At 54.8% G+C, this 25,039-nt stretch overlaps 1 protein-coding gene across 1 annotated transcript; it reads left to right on the forward strand.

The window, feature by feature from the left end:
• The first annotated feature begins 20,555 nt into the window (after nucleotides 1-20,555).
• Pim3 (Pim-3 proto-oncogene, serine/threonine kinase) lies at nucleotides 20,556-24,092 on the forward strand. The gene is made up of 6 exons (XM_021216464.1): nucleotides 20,556-21,119; nucleotides 21,206-21,315; nucleotides 21,409-21,459; nucleotides 21,544-21,913; nucleotides 22,677-22,853; nucleotides 22,931-24,092. Exons 1-6 carry the CDS (start codon nucleotides 21,035-21,037, stop codon nucleotides 23,116-23,118), a joined length of 981 nt encoding a protein of 326 aa, XP_021072123.1. The 5' UTR covers nucleotides 20,556-21,034; the 3' UTR covers nucleotides 23,119-24,092.
• Nucleotides 24,093-25,039: the final 947 nt, after the last annotated feature.

Here is a 25,039-nt window from a genome sequence, read left to right on the forward strand (position 1 = left end):
TCTGGTCCCTCAGAAGGAAGGGATGCATTGGCATGGGCCTGCTGAGGCACCCCCTTCCCCCACACCCTTCCAGAACCTATTCTTATAGTTCTTTCTCTCTTTCTTTTTTGTTTTTTGAGACAGGGTTTCTCTGTATAGCCCTGTATAGAACTCACTTTGTAGACCAAGCTGGCCTCAAACTCAGAAATCCACCTGCCTCTGCCTCCCGAGTGCTGGGATTAAAGGCATGTGCCACCATGCCTGGCTAGCTCTTTCTCTTTTTATGATCACAACACCTGCTACTCATGCCAGCACTGGGTGACAGTTCACATGCTGCCTGCTATTCAGTGGATTACCCATTGCAGCATGAGCAAGCGTGCATTCACATGTTGGCCATGTACCAATACCATACATCAACCCAGCCATGTTCAGCCTCTTCCCCTCTGCATACAGAACACAGGCATGTACACACACACACACACACACACACACACACACACACACACAGACAAGTCACCTGTCATCAGTCAGTAGTCCCTCCTCCATCTGCCCCAAGATCAGTTGCTCCCAACCCTAACACTACCTGCCAGGGAGTGAAGCTGCCCCCCCTGGCGCTAACAGGAGCACTGCCAGGGTCGTCCTACCCAGACAGCTGTGAGGCACTATGTGGTGCCTGGCACTGTAGAGTCAGGACCAGCAATGTTGTGTAGACTGATTGCCCACAGGATGGCTCTCCAACCTGGCTAGGAAAGGGTCTCAGATGCAGCCCCCCCCTCGCTGGCCTCTCTGCTCTATCTGCATGTCCATCTCAGGGACCACCGAACACTTCTTCTGCCATGTCTAGGTGAGGGTTGGGCTGAATCGATGGCGAGGAGGTGGGCTGCTACTCTGGAGCAGGAGTTGGGGGTTCACCTGGGCCTGGTTGATCCCCCCCCCCCACAGCAGTCTCACACCTTTATTCTGTACTGTCCTCGAGATGCTATCAGAGGGAGCCTTCTGGTGACTGAAGCCACCGGCCACTTCAGGCAGCTACTGAGAAGGAGGAGAGTGGCAGGGCTGATGGTGTTTGCTATGAGAGAGGCAGGAGTCCACAGTGAAGGCAGAAGGCCAGGCAGGCAGGAAGGTGGGAAGTTTGGACATATTGACCTTGATGCCACCTGAAAGACTGGGAGAGCTGGGGACTGCAGGAGAACCGCTACTGCCTAGGTCGAGGTTCCTGGTCCAACCCTAGTACTCAAAGATGCAGCATCCGGGGTCCCAGCTGTGTGTTATGGTCCTTGTGCCCAGTCTCCTGTGGTTTTTGAATGTTCTACAGCCCCACCATCCAAGGCCGCCTTCATGGCAATGTTCCCCGTTGTAAAGGGGATTCCTTAGCCACACTAGGCCAGACATACAGTAAGGGCTCAGTGGTATGTGCTATGACATTATGGGCCCAGCCCTCCTGAGCTTTCCCAAGTCCAAGAATCTGTATGCAGAAATGAGCACCAAAGCCAGAAACCTACAGTATTGAGAAAAGGAAAGGAAGTCAGAACTGTTCTCTGTGGAATCTACTTGTCAAGGGGGAAACCCTGGAGTCCCCTGTGGAAGTGTCAGTGGGGCCAACACAACAGCAGGAAAGGGAACTACTCATGGTCATGAGCAGGGCAAGTGAGTGAGGAGTGGTGAATAAATGAATGAGCGAATAGTAAAGGATTAGTAAATAATAAGTGAAAGATGAAGGAGTGAATGAATGAAGGAGTAATGGGTGAATGAATGAAGGAGAAACGAGTGAATGAATGAAGGAGTAACAAGTGAATGAATGAAGGAGTAATGAGTGAATGAATGAAGGAGTAGTGAGTGAGTGAATGAGGGTAGGTGAATAAATGAGTGAGTGAACAAATGATGAATGAGTGTGAGAGAATGAGAGAGAGTGAATGAATGAGTGTGAATGACAGACTGAGAGAGTGAATGAATGGCATTGTGTACATGAATGTACCCTGCCCCACTCCAGGGTCCTCATCGAAAACCCCAGGTCCCTTGCACGGAGGAGGTCCCGTGCAGCAGAGGCCATGTGAGTGGGAAACAAGAACCAGCCCAGGATGCTTAGCACATTAACTCTGGGGCTGCAAGCAGCGCCTGGGTGTCTGGAGTGGCTGAGGCCACCACCGCCTCCTGCTTCTGAAGACACAAAGCTACAGCTGTTCATGGGCCACAGTGAGCCCCATGCAGGGTAGCAGTGTGTGTGTGTGTGTGTGTGTGTGTGTGTGTGTGTGTGNNNAGAGAGAGAGAGGAGAGAGAGAGAGAGAGAGAGAGAGAGAGAGAGAGAGAGAGAGAGAGAATGAGTCACTTTGCCCTCAGCCTCCTCCCCCACACTTTTTCTGGTCCCACACCACGGCCTCAGCTTTACCACCTCTCTCTCTCCATTAGGGATCTGAGTCTCCACAGTCCCCTCAGAGAACCGAGAAAATTGGAGTCCGTTTTTTTTGTGGGCTTGTCAGCGCAATGCCCCCAGAAACCTCTGTAGTGTGAGCATCTAGAAGCCCAGAACATACAGCCCTCACACCAGCAGCCAGCAGCGACCCACAGGGACAGGATCAGAAGGTGTGTATGCATGCAGACTCCAGAGTGTCTGGTCCTTAGAGCTGTTCTGGGAAATGGTCTAATGACCCACCCAAAAAGTTCACTGTTCCCAGGATCCTGAAGGCAAAAACGCGTATGAATGAGAGTTTGCCTTCCATCCCATACTAGGTCCTATAGCCCTTGAGACCACCGCAGCCCAACAGACCCCTGGTTGTGAGCACCTCAAGATGAAGGGAGGCGGCTGAACCACAACCAGGGTTCAGACCCACTCAAACTGCATGATAATAAATGGATGTTGGGCCGGGCGTGGTGGCGCACGCCTTTAATCCCAGCACTCAGGAGGCAGAGACAGGCGGATCTCTGAGTTCGAGGCCAGCCTGGTCTACAGAGTGAGTTCCAGGACAGCCAGGGCTACACAGAGAAACCCTGTCTCAAAAAAAACCAATAAAAAAAATGGATGTTGGGTCAACCAAGTCACTCACATAGCACTGAGGTAGAGCTGGACACTGACCTTAGCCTGATGGGTGAGGTACAAAAGAGAGGGTGATAAGCCTAGAACTTGGCAACAGCTCCTGATCAGAGCTGGACCTATCAGTGAAGCAAAGGTATGTGTGTGTGTGTGTGTGTGTGCTGTAAGAAACGCTGGAGCGTATGGGCAAACATAGGATGTGTCCTCAGGGGGCCTCATCAAATATACCACTGTGAGGAGGAGTGGCTTGGGGCGTGGCTCACTTAATACAGCGTTTGGTGAGCAAGCACGAGCATCCGAATTCAACCTTCCAGCAACCATGTAAAGAAAAAACGAAAACAAACAAACGACAACCAAAAACACGGTGTGGCGGTGCAGAGACAGGAAGGAAGATCCTTAGGGCTCAGTGGCCACCCAGCCTAGCTTAAATGAGTCCTAGGTCTCAGTGAGAGAGCCTGTCTTAAATAAGGTAGATGGTTGTTATGGGATAGAGACCCCAACTGGAGTCCTAGGTCTACCAAGGGAGGTGGGCCAAGAGGGTGGGTCCAGGAACTGTGTGCTGGCCACAGAGGCAGTGTGAAAGCTAGCCTGACACACACTCTGTACGGAGCTTGCTCTGTCTGGAGTCCTGCAGCTGCTGGTCTATGGAGACCTGTTAACAGGAGACAGAGTGGGTTTGTAACACTGGTGGGGAAACAGTGACTGGAGAGGGATCCTGCTAAGAGACACTTAAGCGGGAGAGGACAGGCGGGGCGGGATGCTAGAGTTTGGACAGGAGAGATTAGAACAGAAGGTGCAGGTTTCTCCAGCCAAGTCCAACTGCATGTGGGGGTGGGGTCATGAGAGTCAACTCAGCAAGACCTGAACTGGTGTGGGGTCAGGAAGGGGTATCAGGCAAGAGAGATTTGGGGGGACTGCGGTCTAAATCTACAGTCAGATGCCACTTCATACCCGCAGAGATGATGTCTGTTCAAAAATGGAAATGGCAAGTGACGGTGAACATGAACCAGCCACAGGGTGGATGCCATGATTTGCATGGCTAGTCACAAGCTCCTATGGGCCCCTCTGTGGTGGGCAGTTCCAGCACGGATTCCAAGATCTGGTCATTCACAAGCAGAACTGCAATGGCTCATAGCTCTAAAAGCCAGGGAGAGTCTGAGTTGGGGGTGCAGGAATCTGGTCAGGGCTTTCTGTTAGCCCAGGGTAGAATGCAGAAGGCAAGAGACAAAGGTGGAGAGACAAGGGAGAGGAAGAAAGGGGTAGAGAAGGACAGGAAAGGGGCAGAAGTCAATGAGCAGGAGGAGGAGCCAAGTTAGTCCTGTTGCCAGGAAACCAACCCCATGATCATCAACCCCATCAATCCATCCTTGAGATCTATGCCTTGGGCCTCATCTCTCAGCATCACCCAACTGGGGACCAAGCTTCCCACATTCCAGTGGTAGGAACCCATTCAGGTCACAGAACTGTGTGGTCCAGCCAATCCTCTTTTAGGGCTATGACCTGAAGAACTCTACAGACACTCAGACACTTCACTGCCCAGCTGGGCTCACACACAGCCATGGTCATGGACGAGGAAGAGTTGCAGGATATTATTATTATTATTATTATTATTATTATTATTATTATTATTATTATTTGGTTTTTCGAGACAGGGTTTCTCTGTATAGTTCTGGCTGTCCTGGAACTCACTCTGTAGACCAGGCTGGTCTCGAACTCAGAAATCCACCTGCCTCTGCCTCCCAAGTGCTGGGATTAAAGGCATGCGGCCACTACTGCCTGGCGAGTTGCAGGATATTTGATCACACTGTGAACCCCAAGACTGTGCACTGGGAAAAACCTGTTTCTTGTTATGGTGTGGCTCAGCCCTAGAGCACACCTTTGCTCCAAGAACTTTCTGTAAGCAGGATCAAATAAAGTCAACCATAGGTCAAGAGGTGGAGCAAGCAACTGATTGACAGGGAGCGAACAGAGGGAAACACAGGAAGTAGAAAGGAGAGGCTTTGAGTTGAAGGGTATTTTAGACAGCATGGAGAGGGAGAGGGAGCTCTTTTCCTCCGGGACATTGGCAGAGGGGGAATGTCAGCTGGGTGCTTTCCTGGCCCCTCTGAGCTAGCAGGCTTTCACCCCAACATCTGGCTCCTGAGTCTTCATTGGTAAAATGGAATGTTTGGGATTTTGTTTTTGAAAAAACAAAAAGGTATGGAAACAACCCAACATTCAGGGTGTATGAATGGATGAGCCAGTCAAGGCACATCTACACAACAGAATATGATTTAGCCTTGAAAAGGAAGAAAACTGTAATCAGTGATCTGTGGAGCTGGGCGTGGTCAGAGAAGCTAGATTCAAATGGAAAATATTTGGGGGTTCTGGCCACATGGTGTCCCTGGAGCAGTCATATTCATGGAAACATAAAGCACTGCGGTAGTCGCGGCATCTAGGGTTGGGGCCAGGAGTTGTGAAATAGGCACAGAATCTGAGGTTCTCCAGTGGGATGATGGTGGTGACAGTTGTATTGTGAATGTGCCAGGCGACACGAACCGTAGACTCAATAAACGTAAAAAAGCGACCTTGATCTATTTATGTATTATCATAGTCAAAACAAAATAGCAACGCCTGCAGTGGCCTGCTCAGAACTAGACACACATGGAGATGGAGCCATGAGAGCTCAGCAGTCATTGTGCACAGCTACTGAAAATCTGCCATTTACTCCGGAGGCGGGAGAAGCCAAGTTTTAGGAGAGGCAACAGAGTCAACTCACCTGGACCCTTAGGGCTCTCAGAGACTGAAGCACCAGCCAGAGAGCACACATGGGCTAGACCTAGGCCCCTCCCCACTGTAGAGCGGATGCATAACTTGGTCTTCATGTGGGTCCCAAACTGAAACGGGAGCTATCCTCAAAAACTGCTGCCTGTCTGTGGGATATGTTCTTCTAGCTGGGCTGCCTTATCTGGCTTCAGTGGGAGAGGATGTGCCTAACCCTGCAGAGACTTGATGTGCCGGGGGGGGGGGTGCCCAGGGTGGGGCTCCACCTTCTTAGAGGAGAAGAGGAGAGGGATTGTGAGAGGAAGTGACTCCGGGGATGGGGGCAGTGATGGGGGCATAAAGTGAATTTAAAAAAGGTTCACAGCATTACGCAGGTTGAGAACCACTGATTTAGACTAACATTATATGACAGAAAATATCACGGCAAGTTAAAACCATTGAAAAGAAGAAAGGAAAGTCTGCATTTTAATACCTACCACGCTAACTTCCCCCTAATTCTCGAACAAGGGGATCTTGAATTTGGGAACTATGAGTCTCTAGTGAGCAAGATCGCTAGCCCCCATACAACCAAAGCTGGGAAGAGAGACTAGATGCTGAGTGTCGGGAAACAGGATGAGGTGGGGGTTTGCCTGCTGTACCCTATGCATGCTTGAATCTGGTCCCTTTGGGGAGGGGTGGCCAAAGTGGCCTGAAGAAATGTATGGGTACGGTGGGTAAAGGCAGTGAACCATAGAAAAAAGTCAGGGACCCCTTAACACCTACCCTTCTGTAGGGGAGGCTTGCCAGGCAGCCCATGGATCATTCTGATGACCTGGGACATTGAATGGTTTAAGTGTGTGTTTTTCTTTGGTGCTAGAGATAGAACTGAAGTCCATGCGAACACTAGCAAGCTCTCGGCCACCTAGCAACACCCTAGCCCCAGTGTGTACATTCTTAATGATATCTTTGTCCACCTCTGTTGCTATGGACTTGGAGCTCAAAGGTTTCTCCCAGGGACCAGGACTTGGGGGCTCCACCTCCCATGAGGCCTCGTCAGTTACCCTTAAGCAAGCAGGTTTCTCCAGATCTCTGTCTTCAAGCTTGACTCGTGCCCAAAGCCTTCCCAGGTTGGCTATTGTTCACACTCTAACAGTCCCTAACAGACTCTATCAGTACCAAGATGAGGTGCTCGGTAGTGCTCTTCCTGGGCCTGGGATGTTGACTCTCCTTGTCCTCAAACTGGGCCAGGCCCAGGCCCTCCCAACTGACCTTCAGGTGAGGAGACATCCTGGGACCCAGAAGAGTCTAGACCCTGACTGTGGTACACGACTGACCTTTGGCTAAAGCAGAATGACAGGGCTGAAGGTTTGGGGACTGACAGTATGTGGGTACAGGTCTCTGGCAGGCAGAGGTTCTTGATATGAATGGCCAGACTCGGTGTAGCTTTAAATTGAGCCTTGACTAGATGCAGGTGAGTGTTGTGGGCCTGTGGGATACATCTCACCCCCATATAAATATGCACAAGGACTTCCTAGGAATCTAGTTGCCATGCTTCCTATGGTCCTGCCAACCCCTAACCTCCCAACCCCCGCCCAGGGTCACTGTTGTCTAGCTCAGGTGAGATATAGGCCTGTTACATCAAGAGTCCCTCTCCTGCAGTAGATAACAACTGAGGGACATGCCTTTACCAGAGGGTCCCCAATTCGTCCTATGCCTGGCCTGGGCTTGGTCCTGCCCACCAGGATGTGAGGTTGCTACAGCCTCCGTGTCCCTCCTGGTTACTGACCAACCCAGTCCTCAACATGACCACATGGCATCCTAACACCAAGAGGGAAGGAGCAGGGTTTTAGGCCTCCTGTCCTTCAAGAGTGGGGCATATTCTTTTGGTGGCCAAGTTGGCTGGGGAGCCTGTACCCAGCCAGTTCTAGACCCCATGCCAATACTCTGAACCAAGAATCATATAGGACCAGGGTGGATGGGCACGGGGACACTGTCTGGGGGCAGGCACACTCTTGCCATCTTGTGGACCCAGCTGAATACCAAGTGCAGACTGTCCTGCCCCCAGAAGAACATAGGCACCTGATGTGGGAAAGGGAAAGTGGTTGATTCTGTCCCAAGGAGAAGCTTTAAACTGTCTGTCCTTCCAGTAACCTATCCTAGGGGGGCCCTTAGTGACTTCCCAGTGGCCAGCACCTGGCTCTTTGGGAAGCTGCCCAGCTCATTTCACCAGATGTTTATTGTTGTTTTTAATTATTTTAGTGTGTGTGTGTGTGTGTGTGTGTGTGTGTGTGTTCGTGCGCGCACGTGTGTGTGTGTGTGTGTGTGTGTGTGTGTGTGTGATATGTATTTAACTAAGAGCTCACACACACCACGACATATATATGGAACTTAGCGAACAACTTTTGGAAGAGGGTTCCCTCCTTCCATTGTGGGCTTCAGGAACCACACCCAGATCATCAGGCTTACAGAGCAAGCACCTGCAGCTCCAGCCCCCACCAGGTCATCTACAGCAGCTCTAGGACCTGGAATGGCAGAGTTGTCCAGTACATGTGGCTACACAGACCTTGTCTCATGAAGCGTCCCTGTCCAGACTCCAGCTGTTAGCATCCTGTGCTTGGGGGTACTTGGGGCTCCTTGGTAGAAGTCTCAGCCTGTGCTGTCACAGGAGACCCTTCAGCATGTGTCGTGGAAGGCTGGCAATGTTCTTTTCCCATTGTTCCCTTTAGGGTTTGTCTCTCCCATAGTCTCTGGTCCCACTGAAGGTACGATGTCAGCAGGTAGCCAGGTGTCTCAGATGTCTAGCACTGTGGAGGTTGCTTCCACGGCTTTTAGAGAAGTCACAAGAAATATAAGTGATTCTGGAGCATCTCTGGAACGTCTTTCCTACTTCCAGATCCTGGGAGCAGCCATTTGTCGCATTAGCATTGTATCCCTCCCTGCCTCATTTAGAAACTCAACAAGGGACACTCCTCAGGCCTCTGTGGGACAGTTCCATCTTGTCCTTCCTGACTCCCACTCCTGGCCAGGGACCTTTACAGTGCATGTTGGGGACCCAGCCACCCCGTCATAGAGCAGATCTGGGCCAGGCCATGGGAGAGTTGGGTGTGGGCAGGATGTCTGGCAGAGCTATTGCTGAAGCTAGTCACTGTCCAAAAAGAGCCAGTACCCAGGAGGGGCCTCAGCAGGGATTGGAGCCAGCCCTGACAAGTTTGGCTTCTGTCACAAGCATAGCATCCAGAGACAACACATGGCTGCAGCTGGGTCCCCGGGGCCAGAAGGGACAGCCAGGATAAAGTGTAAGTACAAGACCCCACTTCCATAGGACTACGGAAATGCCTGAGGCAGCAGAGAGGCTGTGTGGAGCACCCGGCACAAGGGACTCCTCCTGTGTGCTATGTAGAGGGCTCTGTGGAAACCACAGGGACAAGCTCGGCACGTGTCCTGGCCAGGCTACCTTCTCTGCTGGCCCCGAGCCACGGCCAGTTGGGGACACAGTGTGCAGAGGGAACAGGGTGTGTGTTTGCTCAGGGCGCCTGGAGCCCAGCATGGGACAAGGGCCCATTGTGTCCCCAACCATCCTGGCTAGTCCGGCCCCACTGGCCCCTCCATGATGCTCCACCTCCATCCCTGCCCTGTGACCCCTCAGCACTGTCCACAGCCCTCTCCCTTCTCAGCACACATTCGTATCACCTTGCCAGCGCTAAGCCTCTGTCCACACTTAATGCCCTGAGACCTCCTACCTATGCCCGCACCCCACGTCCCTCTCCTCACCACCCCCTCCCATGCTGCCCACTGCCCTTCCATCAACATCCCCACCTGGTGGCCCCAAGTCCATACAGGTCATGACACACACATGATACACATCCTGATGCTGGCTCGCTCGCTCCAGGCTCACATAGGTCCCATCCACAAGCACAAACCTATCCCCTCTGTAGCCCCAGAGCCTCCCTCAGGGTGACTTGGTGATCCCAGAGAAGATGGGAATAATGTGATCTCATCAGCCCTAAGGAATGGAGAAGCTGGGCTGCTGTGAATCTGGCCTGGGGAACATCAAGGTTGGTAACCGAGTAGCCAGTCAGCTAACCCACAGCTAAGGAATGAATGACCAGCTGCCAGCTCGGGGTGGGGGGTGGGTCACCTGAGGTTGCTGCCCTGCCAGCCTGCTCCACACACACGAGGGCTGTGACAGCCTCCTCCTAAACCTGGTGGGCTGCATCATTCAGTGAGGCAGAGTCCAGCTACATCCCCCGTGTCTCCAAGAGACCCTTGTGAGGTAGGTTGGGAAACAGTTGGTGAGTGGTTGCCAGCCCAGCCACATGTGTAAAGGGATTGCGGGGGTTGGGAGGAAGCTGTCTCCATACTCCTCCTCCATGCTGGAGATACGTTCTATTCAGCTGCAGAGTGTCTCCTCATGTCAAGCCTCACAAAATCCTTGGGTTAAGCAGCACTACCTGGCTCACCAGTCAGAAAACCAACCTGAGTCTGGGTATCACATAGGGCATGTGCCAGGGGCTGGGGACCTTGTGGGTATAGAGAGTCAGTGTGCTTGCAGTGTGGGTGCTATACCAGTGTGAACTTTACAGAGGTCGAGGGCTGATGGTGCAGAACCGGTCTGACTGGTGCAGGTGTGTGTGTGTGTGTGTGTGTGTGTGTGTGTGTGTGTGTGTGTGTGTACGCGTGCGTGCGTGTGTGTTTGCGCCTTTGCTTTCTTGCTTGCTCACGTGGATGTGTGCACTGGGGCCCAGCCAGGAGGCAGACAGGACAGAAGCTGCGGCCTGTGCGTCATGGGCATTACCAACATCAGGTGGCCACCTGCTGGGGGTGTTGGCTCAGCTGGGAGTGGCAGAACAGGTACAGTTGAGCCTTGGAGGCTAAGATAGAGAGAGGAATAGGTAGGCTGGACAGCACCCAAAGGCACGCTCCACCCATCTTCATAGGTCAGAAGCACAAAGGACGCGGCAAAGCTGGGAAAAGCCAAACCTCGCCGGGAGGCCAAACCTGGATGGGGTGCCTGGGTGTTGAAAGACTTCAGTCTCCAGCCCCATCTCAGCCTGTGCTCATCCTGACCACAGTCCCTGAGCAGCCAGTTGACTCTGAGTCTTTAAGCTAGCTGTGGCAGGGCTGGTCTGACAGTTGCCCTGCTCCTCATCCTTTTGACCCCACTGGCCAGGTTGGCTTCCTTCTGGCCTTGCCTGGGAGCCCCTTGGTGGCTCCACATTGGCTTGGACAGGTCACTAAATTACCTCAGCCAAGCAAGATTTCAGAAGAAAAGACCTGGCTGAGATCCCTTCGCCTCTACCAAACCATCCCAACCAGTCTTTGTCCCAAGCTCCTGGGCACTCTCTCTTACCTGATCAGCAGCAGCCCCTGGCACAGGACAGCCTCCGTGGGCCTAGTCCTAAGTCCAAGTATGACTATATACCCAGTTCCCCTATGGCCACTTGCTTTCTCAAGCCTCAGTTTCCCTACCTATAAACAATAATCAAGAAGATAGCCGGGCGATGGTGGCGCACGCCTTTAATCCCAGCACTTGGGAGACAGAGGCAGGCGGATTTCTGAGTTCGAGGCCAGCCTGATCTATAGCATGAGTTCCAGGACAGCCAGGGCTACACAGAGAAACCCTGTCTCAAAAAAAACAAAACAAAACAAAACAAAACAAAACAAAAAAAACCCCAAATAATAATAATAATAATAATAATAATCAAGAAGATATCAAGGTAGAGCAGAACCTGTCAACAGGTCCTGAATGTATAAGCACTGCTGACCCTTCCTCTCTCTTGCCTGCTAGCCTATTCTCTTGAATAGGAATTCAAGACCTGGAGGACCCCACACTCCCTGTCTCGGGCTGCTGGAGCTTACCTAGCTGGGCTTTAGGGCTGCTGGAAGAGACAAAACCCTGGCTGAGGTCCGAGGACATGCGGGAGCATCAAGCTAGGTCCTGGGGGTGAAAGGTCGTTCTGTATGCAGGGAAGAGCGGAGATTCCAGAACAGATCAGGATCCGCTCACCGACACTAAAGGTTTCCTCCTAAGTCCTACCAGGTGGGTGGAGCTCCCAGCAAACCCATTCTACAGCTGGGAACTGGAGGCCCAATCATTGCCTTTCCTCCTCAGGCAACAGGGATTCAGTGAGCAGGAGTCTCCCAATGCTCAGAAACCTCCAGAGACAGATAAAGCTGAGAAGGACCCTTGGTTGCAGGGCAGTAGTGGGCCTCGGGGCTAGGGGTGCAGGTAAATCAGGTGTGGGCCGGCTGGGTACTAGACCCTACAATCAGGCTGGATGGGAACCAAGTGGATGATCTTTTGGCTGCTGCCCATGGGACAGCCTCCATCTAGGGTCTCAGATCAGCCAACTTGTTCACTTGGGCGGGTTACCAGGGCCTGGTCGAAACCCTAAAGCTGCGTCCCAGAAACTACGAGTCAGCGGCTCCCCTCCCACAGCCGCCAAGGAAAGCTAAAGCCACTCTGGGAACACCCAGGCAAGGGTGTGGCTGAGACCTGGACCTGAAGAAGGCAAAGACAGAGGAGCGGGTCAGGGACCAGTAGTGATCTCCTTTGCACATATTCTCCTTGGAATGGATTCTGGACTCATCCTGCCTGCTTAGGTCGTCAGTTCTTTCCCCAAGGGACCGGAAAGCCAGTCTCCTACTCTGGGCATCTCCTACCCCCAATTAGACCACTGATCTACCATTACTTAGGAGATGTATACCTGTGCTCAGATAGGGACCTGGGGTTAGCAACAGTGGCTGGCTGGACTTCTAGGGCAATGGGGGAGAGATTTCATGCCCCAGCCCCACTAGATCCTCAGGAATCCTGAGCTCTTCTCGTCTCCTTCCTTGCACAACGCAGGCCTGAACCTGGCTGGGGGAAACTCAGAGCCATAACCTTGTCCCCGAATCTTTCAAAAGGACTAGACCACAGACTTTTGGGTGACATCAGCACTTTAGCTTGGTGCTGGCTGAAAGGCTCAGAAAAGGAGGTGTGTTCCGAGGGCGGGATAGTGAGGTGTGGGGCAGGAGGCGCGCATGGGTAGGCTCTGTATGGTCAGCTGGCTCTGGATCCCTGGTACCCCCAACATAGCTCAGCTCTGCAGCCTAGGCTTGGGAAGCCAAGCAGGGCTATGTATGGGTAGTGAGAGTGGCTGGCTATGCCTGGGAGGCCAATGCTGACACAGGCAGATGGATTGTGGACAGGGTCTTCTCGTGCCAGGCTGTGGCCTGGCATCCACAGCCCGAAGGAGCCAGTGTGAATTCAGTAATCTCCAAGGTCAGAAGAGACAGTAGGAGCAGGAGGGGATTCCAGTAGAGAAGGGTTTGGGGACTGTAGACTACTAAGCAGAGTTGGTCAGGGGTGGTGTGGAGAGCGGGTGGGGGGTGGGAACCCAGCCAAAGAGTGAAAGCCTAGAATTCTTCCCATTCCTTCCATCCTGTGTGCTGACTTAGCCGCTGGGTCTTCCACTGCTAGTGGGGTGAGGAGGGGAGTAAGGGGGTGCATCTGTGCCCGGGGATCCTCCAGCCCCAGCTTCCTATTTCAGGGTACCCATCCCATCCTATCTCAAGCCCCAAGCCAGGTCTCCTTTACAGCTTTGCACAGGGACAGGGACAGGAACCTGAATGTTGTGAGGAGGGTCCCCTAATGGGTGATGATGAAGCCCTGCCTTACCCCAAGGGGACTCAGCTTCCTCATCTGGGTCTCAGTTCCCCAGGTCCCAGACAATGGACAGCCTGTGACCAATCCTAGGTCAAGTTTCCTAAATCTTCTTCCTGAGAGGTGGGATAAAGCTAAAAGTCAGAAAGCTGTGTCCAGGGGCATTGTGCCACTGAGATAGTTGTGACGTGTGGGTTTCTCCAGATTTGGGGGGAGGGAGGGCTCAGGGGAAAAAAAAAAAGCAGGAAGGTTTGTGAACTCCACAAACAATGAAAATACATGGGGTGCTGCCTATAGTGCCTACAGCCTAGTGCCCATCTGGGAGCCAATGTCACATTGCTTCTCGGGTTCCGATCCAGACGGCTAGCCCTTGGGACGTTGGTGGGTGTCCTCCAGGCCAGATTGGACTCTTCTGCCTGAGCTCTGGAGAGCCGGACACCTCACTTGCTCCAGGATGCCCCAGTGCAATCTATTTTCCGGGGGGTGGGGAGGGGAGGGGAAGCAAGAGCAATCACTGGGAGATGGTAGTAAGTGGGCCAAGAGTGAAGGACGGCCTCTGTGGAAGCCAACTCAACCTACGTACAGACCAGGGCGCCCTCCCTCCCCCACTGCTATCCCTGGCATTTCCTAGGAATAAGGAAGTGGTCTTGTGGTCGGAACAAAGCTTAGCCACTTCTGAACTGGATGCCCTGCCCAGACCTCAGAGCCCCAGGAGTCAGGACGGGTTTGTGAAACCTTGCCCAGAGATAGGGACAGGGCAAGGTCTTCCTCTGGCCTCAGCAGGTCTCTCTGGACTCTCATACAACTAGGTTCCAGAGTAGACTCAATGGACCGTCTGTCTCGGGGTTTTAGCATCCCTGCCCCGTGGCTCTTGGGCATTCCTGACCCACCTGGTTCTTCACCTAGAACTGCCTGGGAAGGGCCTGGGAGGGTCATAGGTTCCAGAAGAGGGAGCCCCAGTGTGAGTTCATCACCCTCTGTAGCTGCTTGTATTATGGTATGGACACTCACACCCTGATTTCCGTTCCTGCTGCATACTGGGATCTGAATACTCCTGGTGCCTATTAGTGCCTGCCTCGATGGACACCCAGGAGCCAGATCAGAGGGTTTTCAACAGAGGGTGGGGTAGAAAGAGCAACAGGACACAGCCCGAGGGAGCATCAGCTTTGTGGCCTAGTCCTCAAGTTCAGCCCCAGCCTGGCTGGCTTTGTATCCACACTGTGGCTTCCAGGATCCGGACCCTGCCTGCAGGCCTGGGTCCAATCCAGCAGGTGTGAAAAGAGAAGGCGGACAGGGCAGGCTCCTGGCAATCCCGCATACCAGCATGTACTTCCAGGCGCTGAGCACTGTGAAAACACGCTTTTCTAGTTTGTTTTCTGTGAGCAGAACTTGAGCCTGTACTTCTTCCTCAATGGTACAGACTGCCCCGCCCCGCCCCGCCCCACCCCCCATACCCAGGTATAGGGGACTTACCAAATCCACTTCTCTTTCTGAGCAATTAAAGGTCGTTCACAGAGACTGGGTACCTAGGCTTTCCAGCTCCATGCTGCGAGGGCACTGCCCAGGGCTGTCACCCGTCAGAGAGGAGCTGACTCCTGTCAGACCTGAAGCAGTCATCTGTCCTGCCTTCCTTCTCTCCTGGCTCCGACTATACGTGGGCAGAGGTCATGCCTGTTGGGGATACTCCTGTCTGTGAGCTCTGTGGAGCCAGCTGCCGCCCACAGGCTTGCCCTGGACCCCAACGTCTTTGTCCCAGCAAAGACCGCTGTTCTCTTTGACCACACGAGAGTAGGAAGAAGCCGGGGACAGCAGAGTCCTAGGCTGACTTGGGGCATGTGAGGAGGCCAAACTGACAGACATGTAGTAGGTGCTCACTGAACGTGCATCTCCGCGGCCGTGATCACACTTGAGCTGGACATGTCTCCTGGTCCCTCTGCATCCCTGGGGTATGAGAGCCTTCCACCAGGAGTTGTAGGGGAGGGGTGGTCTAAGATCTTACCTGCCTGTATGGAAGGACAGAAGTAGGAAAAGTAGGTACAGAGACTCTAACCTTACCACATACCTAGCTGGGTTTGGCCCAAAGGGATCCCCAGTATGGTGGAGCTTTTGGAAGGCAAGACAGATCTCACCGTAAGCCAACCCACATAGGAAGCTCTGAGACACTGGTGATACAATTTCAGGCCATGTGCCCACCAGGCACCTACTAGAGACTACAGACAGTATTTCACAGGTATTTACTGGCCATCATTGTCCCCGTTCTCTATACACGGGAAGCTGAAACTACATGGTGGTGTCAGGCAGTGGCGAGGCAAGGCCTGAGTATCGGGTGGGTCCTGGTCTGTGGTACACAAGCTGGGATTCTGAAGGTGGTCCTCAGAGATGAGCTAGAGAGAGGCTGAAGCTAGGGTAGGGGTGGAGGCAAATTTGATACAGATGGTATGAGCAGCTGGGTTTAAGGCCAGAGCCTTGTGAGGAGGAGCGCACTCAGCCCAGTCTTTCTGGACCCTGCCCGGACCACTCTGCCACATGGGTCCATAGCCCCAGCTGAAATGGACTCTTTTGGGGCCAATGTGGCCGAAGTTCCCTGGGTAGCCGGATCCAGATGGGGTGGGCTGATGCCACCATATCCACCGTCATTACCTTCAAGGCTTACCAGAGGAGAGAGTGTGGACTGCTTCGGGGATGCCAGAAAGCATTCAGTGACGATGAAGACCTGGTTTAGGCCTAGATACCCATGGCATCTTCTTTGTTATTTTTCAGGGTCTTTTTAATGCTGAGTCCAGGGGCCTGGGGTCAGTTGGGTTTGCTTGAGTGTGGACCCTGGTTAGAGCAGAATGCAAGTAAATACGCCTCAGTGGCAGCAAGGGCCGTGCCAAAGGGGAGTTGTAATTTGTCAACAGTAGATAGGCTTGGGCTGAGGGTTTAAGACAGGCAAGGGTCCCCTGGGCAGGAGGTGGTGTCTGTCAGCATCTGGGACAAGGTTGGAAGAAGCAGTCACAGTGGCTGGGCCAGAGTTCATGCAGGCTGCTGCTGTATTTCAGATCCTGTTGGGTCTTCCCAACCCACGGACGCCTTTGGCAAAATGTTGCAAAATCCTGGCTGGCTTCTCTGGCTCCTCTCCCCATCCAGGAGAGGTTTGCCAAGGAGTGTGGAGGCAGGAGGGGAAAGGGCCTCAAAACTGCCTGCCTTAAACTGAGAGCTCTGCTTCAAGTCAGTCTGGGGGCCTGGCTCTGTACAAGCCTGACAGGGTGGGCACCGAGGCCTGTTGGCTAATCAGTTAGCCAGGGCCAGGCCAGGGAGAGGTTGGCCTGGCACTACACCAAGCCTAGATCTGGGGCCAGGGCCAGGGGTGTGAGACCAGTGCCAGGTGTGTCTTCTGGGGTACTGCCAGGCTGGCCTATGGGGGCTAAGGAAGGGCCTGCTCCTTTGGGTCATTGCCCTCTTGCAGTGGGAGTCAAGTCAGAGGTGGCTCAGGGTCTAGTAGGAACTGCTTGTAGGAAGAACCAACCCCGATGGCCAAAGAGATTTGGAGGGGACTGAGGTTGGGGACTGGAGACAATGAGCTGATGGGAAGGAGGTAAGATAGAAGAGACCCATGGGTCTGTGTGGTAAATAAAGGGCAAGCGAGGAGACTCTCAGGCTGGAGAGACATCAAAGCCAGCCCTGGGGTCGAGAAGACCCTGGGCCTACCTAGGGGGCAGTTGGGCACAGGTTCTGCCATTGGAGTCGGCAAGAGCACTGGATGTAGATGAGATCTGCCAGGAGGTGAAGACTCAAGGGAGTCTGAGGGCACCAGGGCAAGCAGCTTGGGGAGGCTGTGGGAGGTACCCCACCTTGCCCTCCCCTGTCATACTGAAGGTCTGAAGAGTGTTTGAATTGTGTTTTTGTGAGCCTGTGTGTGGCATGTTGTTTTAAGGACAGTTACCTGTTTGTGACTAGGTTTGTAAGTAATATGACTCTCTCTGTCTCTGTCTCTCTGTCTCTCTGTCTCTCTGTCTCTGTCTGTCTCTGTCTGTCTCTCTCTGTCTCTTGGTGTGCGTGTGCGTGTGCATGTGCATGTGTGCATGCGTGTGTGTGTGTGTGTGTGTGTGTGTGTGTGTGTACTCTGAGGCCCTGACCATCCTCCAATCCATCATCTCTCCTTTTCTACCAGGAAAAGGACAGCCTGGCTCTTGTCACCACAGCAACAACACAGCCCCTCCCACTATCAGGACAGAGTGACCTGGTGGGGCTGGCTGTTCAGTCTCTGTACCCACTGCAGGGCAGGAACAACTGTTTCCAAGGCTGCATGTAGATGGGGACAGCAGGGTGGCTTGGGGAGGGTGTGTGTGTGAGCAAGCGACCCTCTGGTAGAAGCAATCCTGCTCTAGCAGCCTTCTCCTTGAGTAATCCCTGGTTAAGACAGGAAGGTGGACAGGCGGGATGCACGCTCCTCTAATGCCTAGAACATCCTTTGAGTGGAGGGAAGGCAAGCAACGGGGCCTGGGCATCCACAGCAGGACCATTCTCTTCTGTAGGAGATCTCCAGCTCTGCTGCCTATGGGACGACCGACCTGTGAGGCCCAGAGCTATTTTTAAGGCTTACTGGTTGGGCTTTCCAGGAACCAGGAATAGACAGACAGAGGACTGGTACCCAGTACAGTTAACTGTTTACAGGTGTTGAAACCTGTGGAGCAGGAATGGCCTGAGATCCACCTTCCAACGGGTTGGGTGCGGGGATAGGGCAGATAGACAAGGACCAGAAGCCCTGGGTTTCAGATTCAGTCCAGACTTCCATGCAAATAGGGAATAGGCTCCACAGACGGGCCCCACCAGAGCCTCTATTTGATAAACTAATTAATAGGGTGATAGGGTAGGTTATACCCATTGCTGGTAGGGGGTGGGGCAGGATTATTTGGGGACACAGGGATTTCCAAATGCCTGTCCAGAACAGATGCATGGGTAGCTGTTTAGATCAAGCCTCTTACCAGACCTTTCTTCAGGTCAAATGGAATATGACGAGACCCCATATGTTGGATGTATGATTCCTGGGGGTGAGGACCACGGCCTATTCTGATAACATCACGGAGCTTAGTAGGTTTGGGGGTCCTCAACACACACACACACACACACACACACACACACACACACACACACACAGATCCATGGAGTAATTGATCTACAACACAATAAAAATAAATCCCCACCTGAGGAGAAGGATGCTTCTTGTTCCACAGAGCCCTTCCTTCCCCCAAGCCCTCCAGTACCATGAGGGGGTCTCAGCCTACCTTGGAAGGAAGGGGAGAGGAGCTATGAGTGACAGCACCGTGAGGTAAGTAGTATGGGAAGATGCAAGGTGTCAGGAGCACCCCTCGGGAGTTTAGGGGCCAAGGATAGGACAGGTCCTGGTCTCCCAAGGCCAACTCCATGAGGAACCAGCCAGGGCGAAGGCCAGTATGATCTGGAATGAACCGGCTTAGAAATTCACTTGGGAGCCAGGTGGTGGTGGGGCACACCTTTAATCCCAGCACTCGTGAGAGAAAGGCAGGTGGATCACGGAGTTTAAGGTCAGCCTGGTCTACAGAGCAAGTTCCAGGACATCACAAAGAAACCTTGTCTCAACAAACAAACAAACAAACAAACAAACAAACAAACAAACAGGAGAGATAAAAAAGAAAATCACTTGGGAGCTGGGTGGTGCTGGTACTCACTTTTAATCCCAGAACTGGGGAGGCAGAGGCAGGAGGGCCTCTGTGGGTTTGAGGCCAGCCTGGTCACATGCTGGGTGGGGGTCTCTAGGGAGACACCAGGGAACCCCAGCCATTCTTCACCATTGAATTTACTATCCACCTACACCTAGACAGTTCTCAAGCACCCCTCCCTCCCTCTCCCAAAGACTGGGGTCCAATACAACCAGATTGTCCTGGCCAGAAGTACAGGTCCTGTTGGGTTCTCAGCTGGTCCTTTGAAAGCACCCTCGGGCAGACAACCCCCGCCCCTCCCCCACACCTGAGCAGGTACCCTGTAAACCCTGCTGATAGCTGCTACGGAAAGCTCTGTCCTTGGCAGATGTGGTTTGGAAAGCACATTAGGAGTCCGCCAGACAGAGCTCCGAGAACCTGAGACCTATTCCGAGGGCCCGAGTGTGTCCAGACAGTTGAGGGTCTAGGCCACAAAGGGGTGAGGAAACCAGGTGGGCCCCAAATTGTGTCAAGGCAGTAGGCACCTCAGAAAGGTTTCAGAGAGAGAAAGTGTGGATTGTGGTGTCGGTGGAGGAACACGGATAAGCGAGTGAGAAGCCAGATCCCCCACGGAGTAGCAGTTCAGGAATGACAGTTGTTGAATCGTTTAGACATCAAATTGAAGTCCAGGGAGCAATGGCTCTCAACTCATTCTCACCCAGCTATGACAGATGACAACTCCAGGTCCTGGGTTGCTCTTGAGCCAGTGACTTAGCCAAGGGTCAACAAGAGTTGAGTCTAATTTCACTGGTGTCTTGCGGTGTAGGTAAAAAGGACACAGGGAAACTGCTGTAGGCTGTGTCCACTTGGGCTGCTCAGGACGGAACTATGGACATAATAGCCAACAACAAAGGACCTCTGGTAGTTGTGAGCAGCCAAAGGGACACTTTGTCAGGTGGCTGCAAAGCAGAGGGACAAGTTCCCAGGGGGGAGGATCTAGGGGTTAGGAGGCTCTCATAAGTACCCAGCTAGGAGCATGAAATCGGAGCCTAGCTGATGGGCGAACACTCAAGGTGTGCTCCAGGGAGCTGAGGCTGGGTTGAGAGGTCTGAGGGCAAGGCTTTCTCTGTCGCCCAGCCACGTGCGCATCGTGGCGCGCGAGCAGCGGGTGACGCACACAGGGCTAGTGTCAGCGAAGGCCTCAGGGCCGCACGACTGTCCTCCCGGACTTCCGCCTCTCTGAGGGGGCCGACTCCTCGCACTCCCCCAGCCACGAACGCCCACGGGGAACGAGGGAACAACACGCGTAACTCGCGGAGTCAGAGAGTGACCTTCCTCGGCGCGGCCTGGGGGGGGGGGGGCGAGGCTCGGAAGGCCCCGCCCTACGCTGCCATTGGCTGAGTCCCCGTGTCCTTTCAAAACCTCGATTTTCATTGGCTTGTGCGGCCCCGCCCGCGCTGCCGGAGACATAAGGGGGCCGCCGCCCGCGCGCGAGCTGCGCGTGCGCAGGGCGGGTGAGCGTGCCGTGGAAAGCCGCGGAACGCCGTGCACCTCCGCGGCTCTACTACGGCAAGCTAGTCCGGACGGGTCGCTGTCCCCGCGCGCCACCAGCCCTCGGTGAAACGACAGGGAGCGTCCGGCTTTCCCAGCACCGCCCTGCCAGACTCAAAACAGCCACACCGCAAAACGAGCCTCGGGCGGAAGGAGGCGGAGCCTCAGGCGGCCCCGCCTCCGCGGAGGGATACGCATCTCCGTGGTCCAAAACCCCGGGGCGAGGCGGCCGGGGCGTGTGAGCCGCTCGGCCAGCTGCCGTCTACGCGCTTCCGCGCGGCCACTGGGCAACTGCGCCGCGCGGCTGCCCCGCTGAGCGCTCGGCCTCGGGGCCGTGGGATCCGCCGCGCTGTCTGCGGTCAGGAAGACCGCCCTCCCGCGTCCGTGCCGGACGGGTCAGAGGCGGCACCGCACGCGAGGCCACCCGCGATGCTGCTGTCCAAGTTCGGCTCCCTGGCGCACCTCTGCGGGCCTGGCGGCGTGGACCACCTCCCAGTGAAGATCCTACAGCCAGGTATGTGCGCGGGTCAGGGAGGGGGCCTGGGCGGGGACCGGGGCGGGGGCTTTGGGTCATCATCAACCCGATTGTGTGTCCCACAGCCAAGGCGGACAAGGAGAGCTTCGAGAAGGTGTACCAGGTGGGCGCCGTGCTGGGCAGCGGCGGCTTCGGCACGGTCTACGCGGGCAGCCGCATCGCCGACGGACTCCCGGTGAGTCGTGGTTCCGGGCGCACCCGCGTGGACGATCGCCACGCTCGGCCGCCCGTCTGACCGCTCGCGTGTCGCCCCCTCTTTTCCCCGCAGGTGGCCGTGAAGCACGTGGTGAAGGAGCGGGTGACCGAGTGGGGCAGTCTCGTAAGTATGAGGGCGCGGGGCGTGCGGATGCGGGTGTGGGTGCGGGTTGCCTTGGCTTTGTCCGATGACCGCCTTGTCCCCCAGGGCGGAGTGGCCGTGCCCCTGGAGGTGGTGCTGCTGCGCAAGGTGGGCGCGGCGGGCGGCGCGCGCGGCGTCATCCGCCTGCTGGACTGGTTCGAGCGGCCCGACGGCTTCTTGTTGGTGCTGGAGCGACCCGAGCCGGCACAGGACCTCTTCGACTTCATCACTGAACGAGGCGCCCTAGACGAGCCGCTGGCGCGTCGCTTCTTCGCGCAGGTGCTTGCTGCTGTGCGGCACTGCCACAATTGTGGGGTCGTGCACCGCGACATCAAGGACGAGAACCTGCTGGTGGACCTACGCTCTGGCGAGCTGAAGCTCATCGACTTCGGCTCGGGCGCGGTGCTCAAGGACACGGTCTACACTGACTTTGATGGTGAGCAGGTGGTGCGGCGTTCCGGCGACTGTTAGGAGGCCACGCGCCATGCTTGGCTTACGGGAGGGGTGGGGGCGACTGAGGACACCGGGGTAGCCCTCTGCGGCGTTAGGGCGCAGGGTCTGGGGACGGTGGGTGGCAGCCAGGGAGACCCGCGATACGCGTGTGACGCAGGGCCCCCGCCAGCCGCCTCGGCGCCGTGGCCCCTCCCTGTGCCGGGGAGGGCGCTCGCGGGCCTCCCTTGCGTGCGTGCGTGCGGAGCGCGGGGGCGCCGCAGTAGAAATCCCCGCATTGCGGAGCGCGGGGAAGCCGGGTCTCCCCCACTCCTCTCTCCTCCCTCCTCCCTTCTCTCCCGCCCCTCCTCTTCCTTAGCTCCTCTCCTCCCCTTGCAGAGCTGAGCAAGGCGAGCCGGGGCGGGAGGAGCTAGAACACCAGGCCTGGTTCCCTGCAGCTTAAGGCTTACGTTGTAGCTGTTTGTTGTGAAACTGGAGCCGGAGCTCATGTGACACGCTCCTGCCTTGGGGCCTGTTGGGGGTGGGCCTTCACCTCCCCTTCACTCCTGTTCCTCCCCTGCCCTCTATGTCCCTCCTTTTCTGAGCCCTGCCTGCTGCTGTGTTGGGATTTTTCCAGGGTGATGACAAGCAAGATTTCTCAGAGGTCCCGATGGAGGCTGGCTGAGAGCTAATGAAGGCCTGTTGTCCAGTGTGTTCACCCCCATTGTGTATACATCCTGATGTGTGCCTAATCCCGATTCTCCCCTCAGGCACCCGTGTGTACAGCCCCCCAGAGTGGATCCGATATCACCGATATCACGGGCGGTCTGCCACTGTGTGGTCTCTGGGTGTACTGCTCTACGACATGGTGTGTGGGGACATTCCCTTTGAGCAGGACGAGGAGATCTTGCGTGGCCGGCTCTTTTTCCGGAGGAGGGTCTCGACAGGTGTGTTGTAGAACCTGGGGCTGTGTTGGGAGCAGGGCAGTGTTGCAGCAGGACTCTGACCCCTGTTCTCTCTGCAGAGTGCCAGCAGCTTATTGAGTGGTGTCTCTCCCTGCGGCCCTCAGAGAGGCCCTCGCTGGACCAAATTGCTGCCCACCCCTGGATGCTGGGGACAGAGGGGAGCGTTCCAGAGAACTGTGACCTTCGGCTTTGTACCCTGGATACTGACGACGGAGCCAGTACCACTTCCAGCAGCGAGAGCTTGTGAGGAGGAGAGGGGGCCTGGGTTCGGCCTAGCCAGCGCTCTCCCAGAATGAACACTTTCTGCCTGGGAAGTCTGCTGCAAAAGCAGTGACCTCTGACCCCTGGTGACCTTTGCTCTCGGCACCGGGCCTGTTCCCTTTGCTTTGAGTGCCTTTTTGAACGCTGATCCACAGGGCCTGGGTTTTCTTGAGCTCTTCTGTCCAAAGATGGCTGTGGGCTAAACAAGGTCCTGCCTGCCCTGGGTGGATACTTGAACCAGAGACCCCAACCCTGCTGCTCCATCTCGGGAGGCAGCCTTCCTGACCAAGTGTGTTTGACATGGAGCACCCTGTGGTGCCCACCTCCAACCCTCCAGTCTCCTGGTGTTCGTCTGGGCATGTCTGCACAAGCAATGCAACGCTGGGCCACTGCTGCCCGTCTGCCTCCCCGGCACAGCACGGCACGGCTCTGCACGCAACCTAAGCGTGCCACCACGGTCTCTTATTTATGGTGTGATCACCCTGGAGGGCGCCCCGCCCTGCTGGGGCTATTTATTGTTTAATTTATTTGCTGAGGTTCCTCCAAGCAACCACCTTCTCCAGGCCCCTGGGGTGTTGAGGAAAGTCAAATGTGGCTGTTGAGTCCACAGACCCCATCCTAATTCCTGCACCTGGAGGAGGTCCCCAACCCCCGTGTGTGTGGGAGGGGGAAGCATTTGTACAGTGGCTAATTTAAGGGGAGTGGGAGACCCTGTCACCCGGGCACTCTGCCCTAGGGAGGGGTTTAAATTATTGACCTTGTACAGTCTGCTTGCTGGCTCTGAAAGCTGGGGTGGGGGACAGAGTCTCAAGCCCTTAATTTATTTTAGCAGCTGTGTTTCTGTGACCCTGGTGTGACTAGGCATCAGGGGTGGGGTTGTATAAGTTCAAAAGTGTGAAATGTCTGAAGATCATATTTTTTATACAGGTATTTCAATTAAATGTTTTGGTATATAATGGATTCTTCTGTTCATTGGACTGGGCCCTGGGTGGTCTTCCAGATCCCTGTTAAATCTCTGTCAAGTGGGTGATGGGGAGAGAGGGAGGGTTGGAGATAAGCTTTCTTGAGGCCAGTGCCATGAATTAGCTAGCCAGAGGGTGTTTCTCCCTAGTCCCTTTTTACCACCTTTTTTTTCTACTCAGAGCTAGAAGGCTGGTCCATTAGGAGTCGTGGGGTGGGGGGGGGGGAGGAGCTGCCCTTAGGAGGAGTAGAAGTTTGTTTCCTATGGGTGGAGTGGCATGCTGCCTCCAGCTAAGCTTGGTGGAGGTGTTGGAACAAGTGAGGTAGAATAGGCAGTATTTGGAAGAGTAGGAAAGGGGCTGAGGGCAAGATGGTGTGCTGATGTTCAGTCCCTAGTGATTGAACCCTGGCTCCATCTTGTGGGAGGAGCAAGCCATCAGCCACGCCCAGCTGCTGAAGTAGGTCACTGGTGGGCAGTGCCCAGTCTTGAGACCACTGGGTACCACCTGTTAAGCCTCGGGCAGCACAGCAGAAAAGCCTCCGGCCAGGAGATTGAGAAGCAGGGAGTGAAAGTGAAGTGAAAGATAAGGCACTAGCATGCCCTCTGGAGCAGATGGGGGTGCGTGCTGGTAGGGGTGGGATATCCTTGCTACCGGTTTCCCCCGAGCCAGCAGTGAGGCTAGGAGGACCAAGCTCTCAGCCTTGCCTAGAGAAGCAGGCATCACCACAGCTTGTAGGCTCTGAGGAGATAGGTTGGGTCTTGGGATACTGGGTCCTCTATTTGCTGTCTGAGGATGATAAGCCCACCATCTGTATCTCCTGGGAGCCATGGGGCCAAAAGGCTGGGGCCCAAGCCTTCAACATGGATGGATCCATGTGATGACCCTGAGCTGTTCGGGGTCCTGAACTAAAGCCTTGAGAGACTAATCTTCCATGCTACCAGGAAC

This window comes from Mus pahari, chromosome 17 (assembly GCF_900095145.1).
Source record: "Mus pahari chromosome 17, PAHARI_EIJ_v1.1, whole genome shotgun sequence".
NCBI lineage: Eukaryota > Metazoa > Chordata > Mammalia > Rodentia > Muridae > Mus > Mus pahari.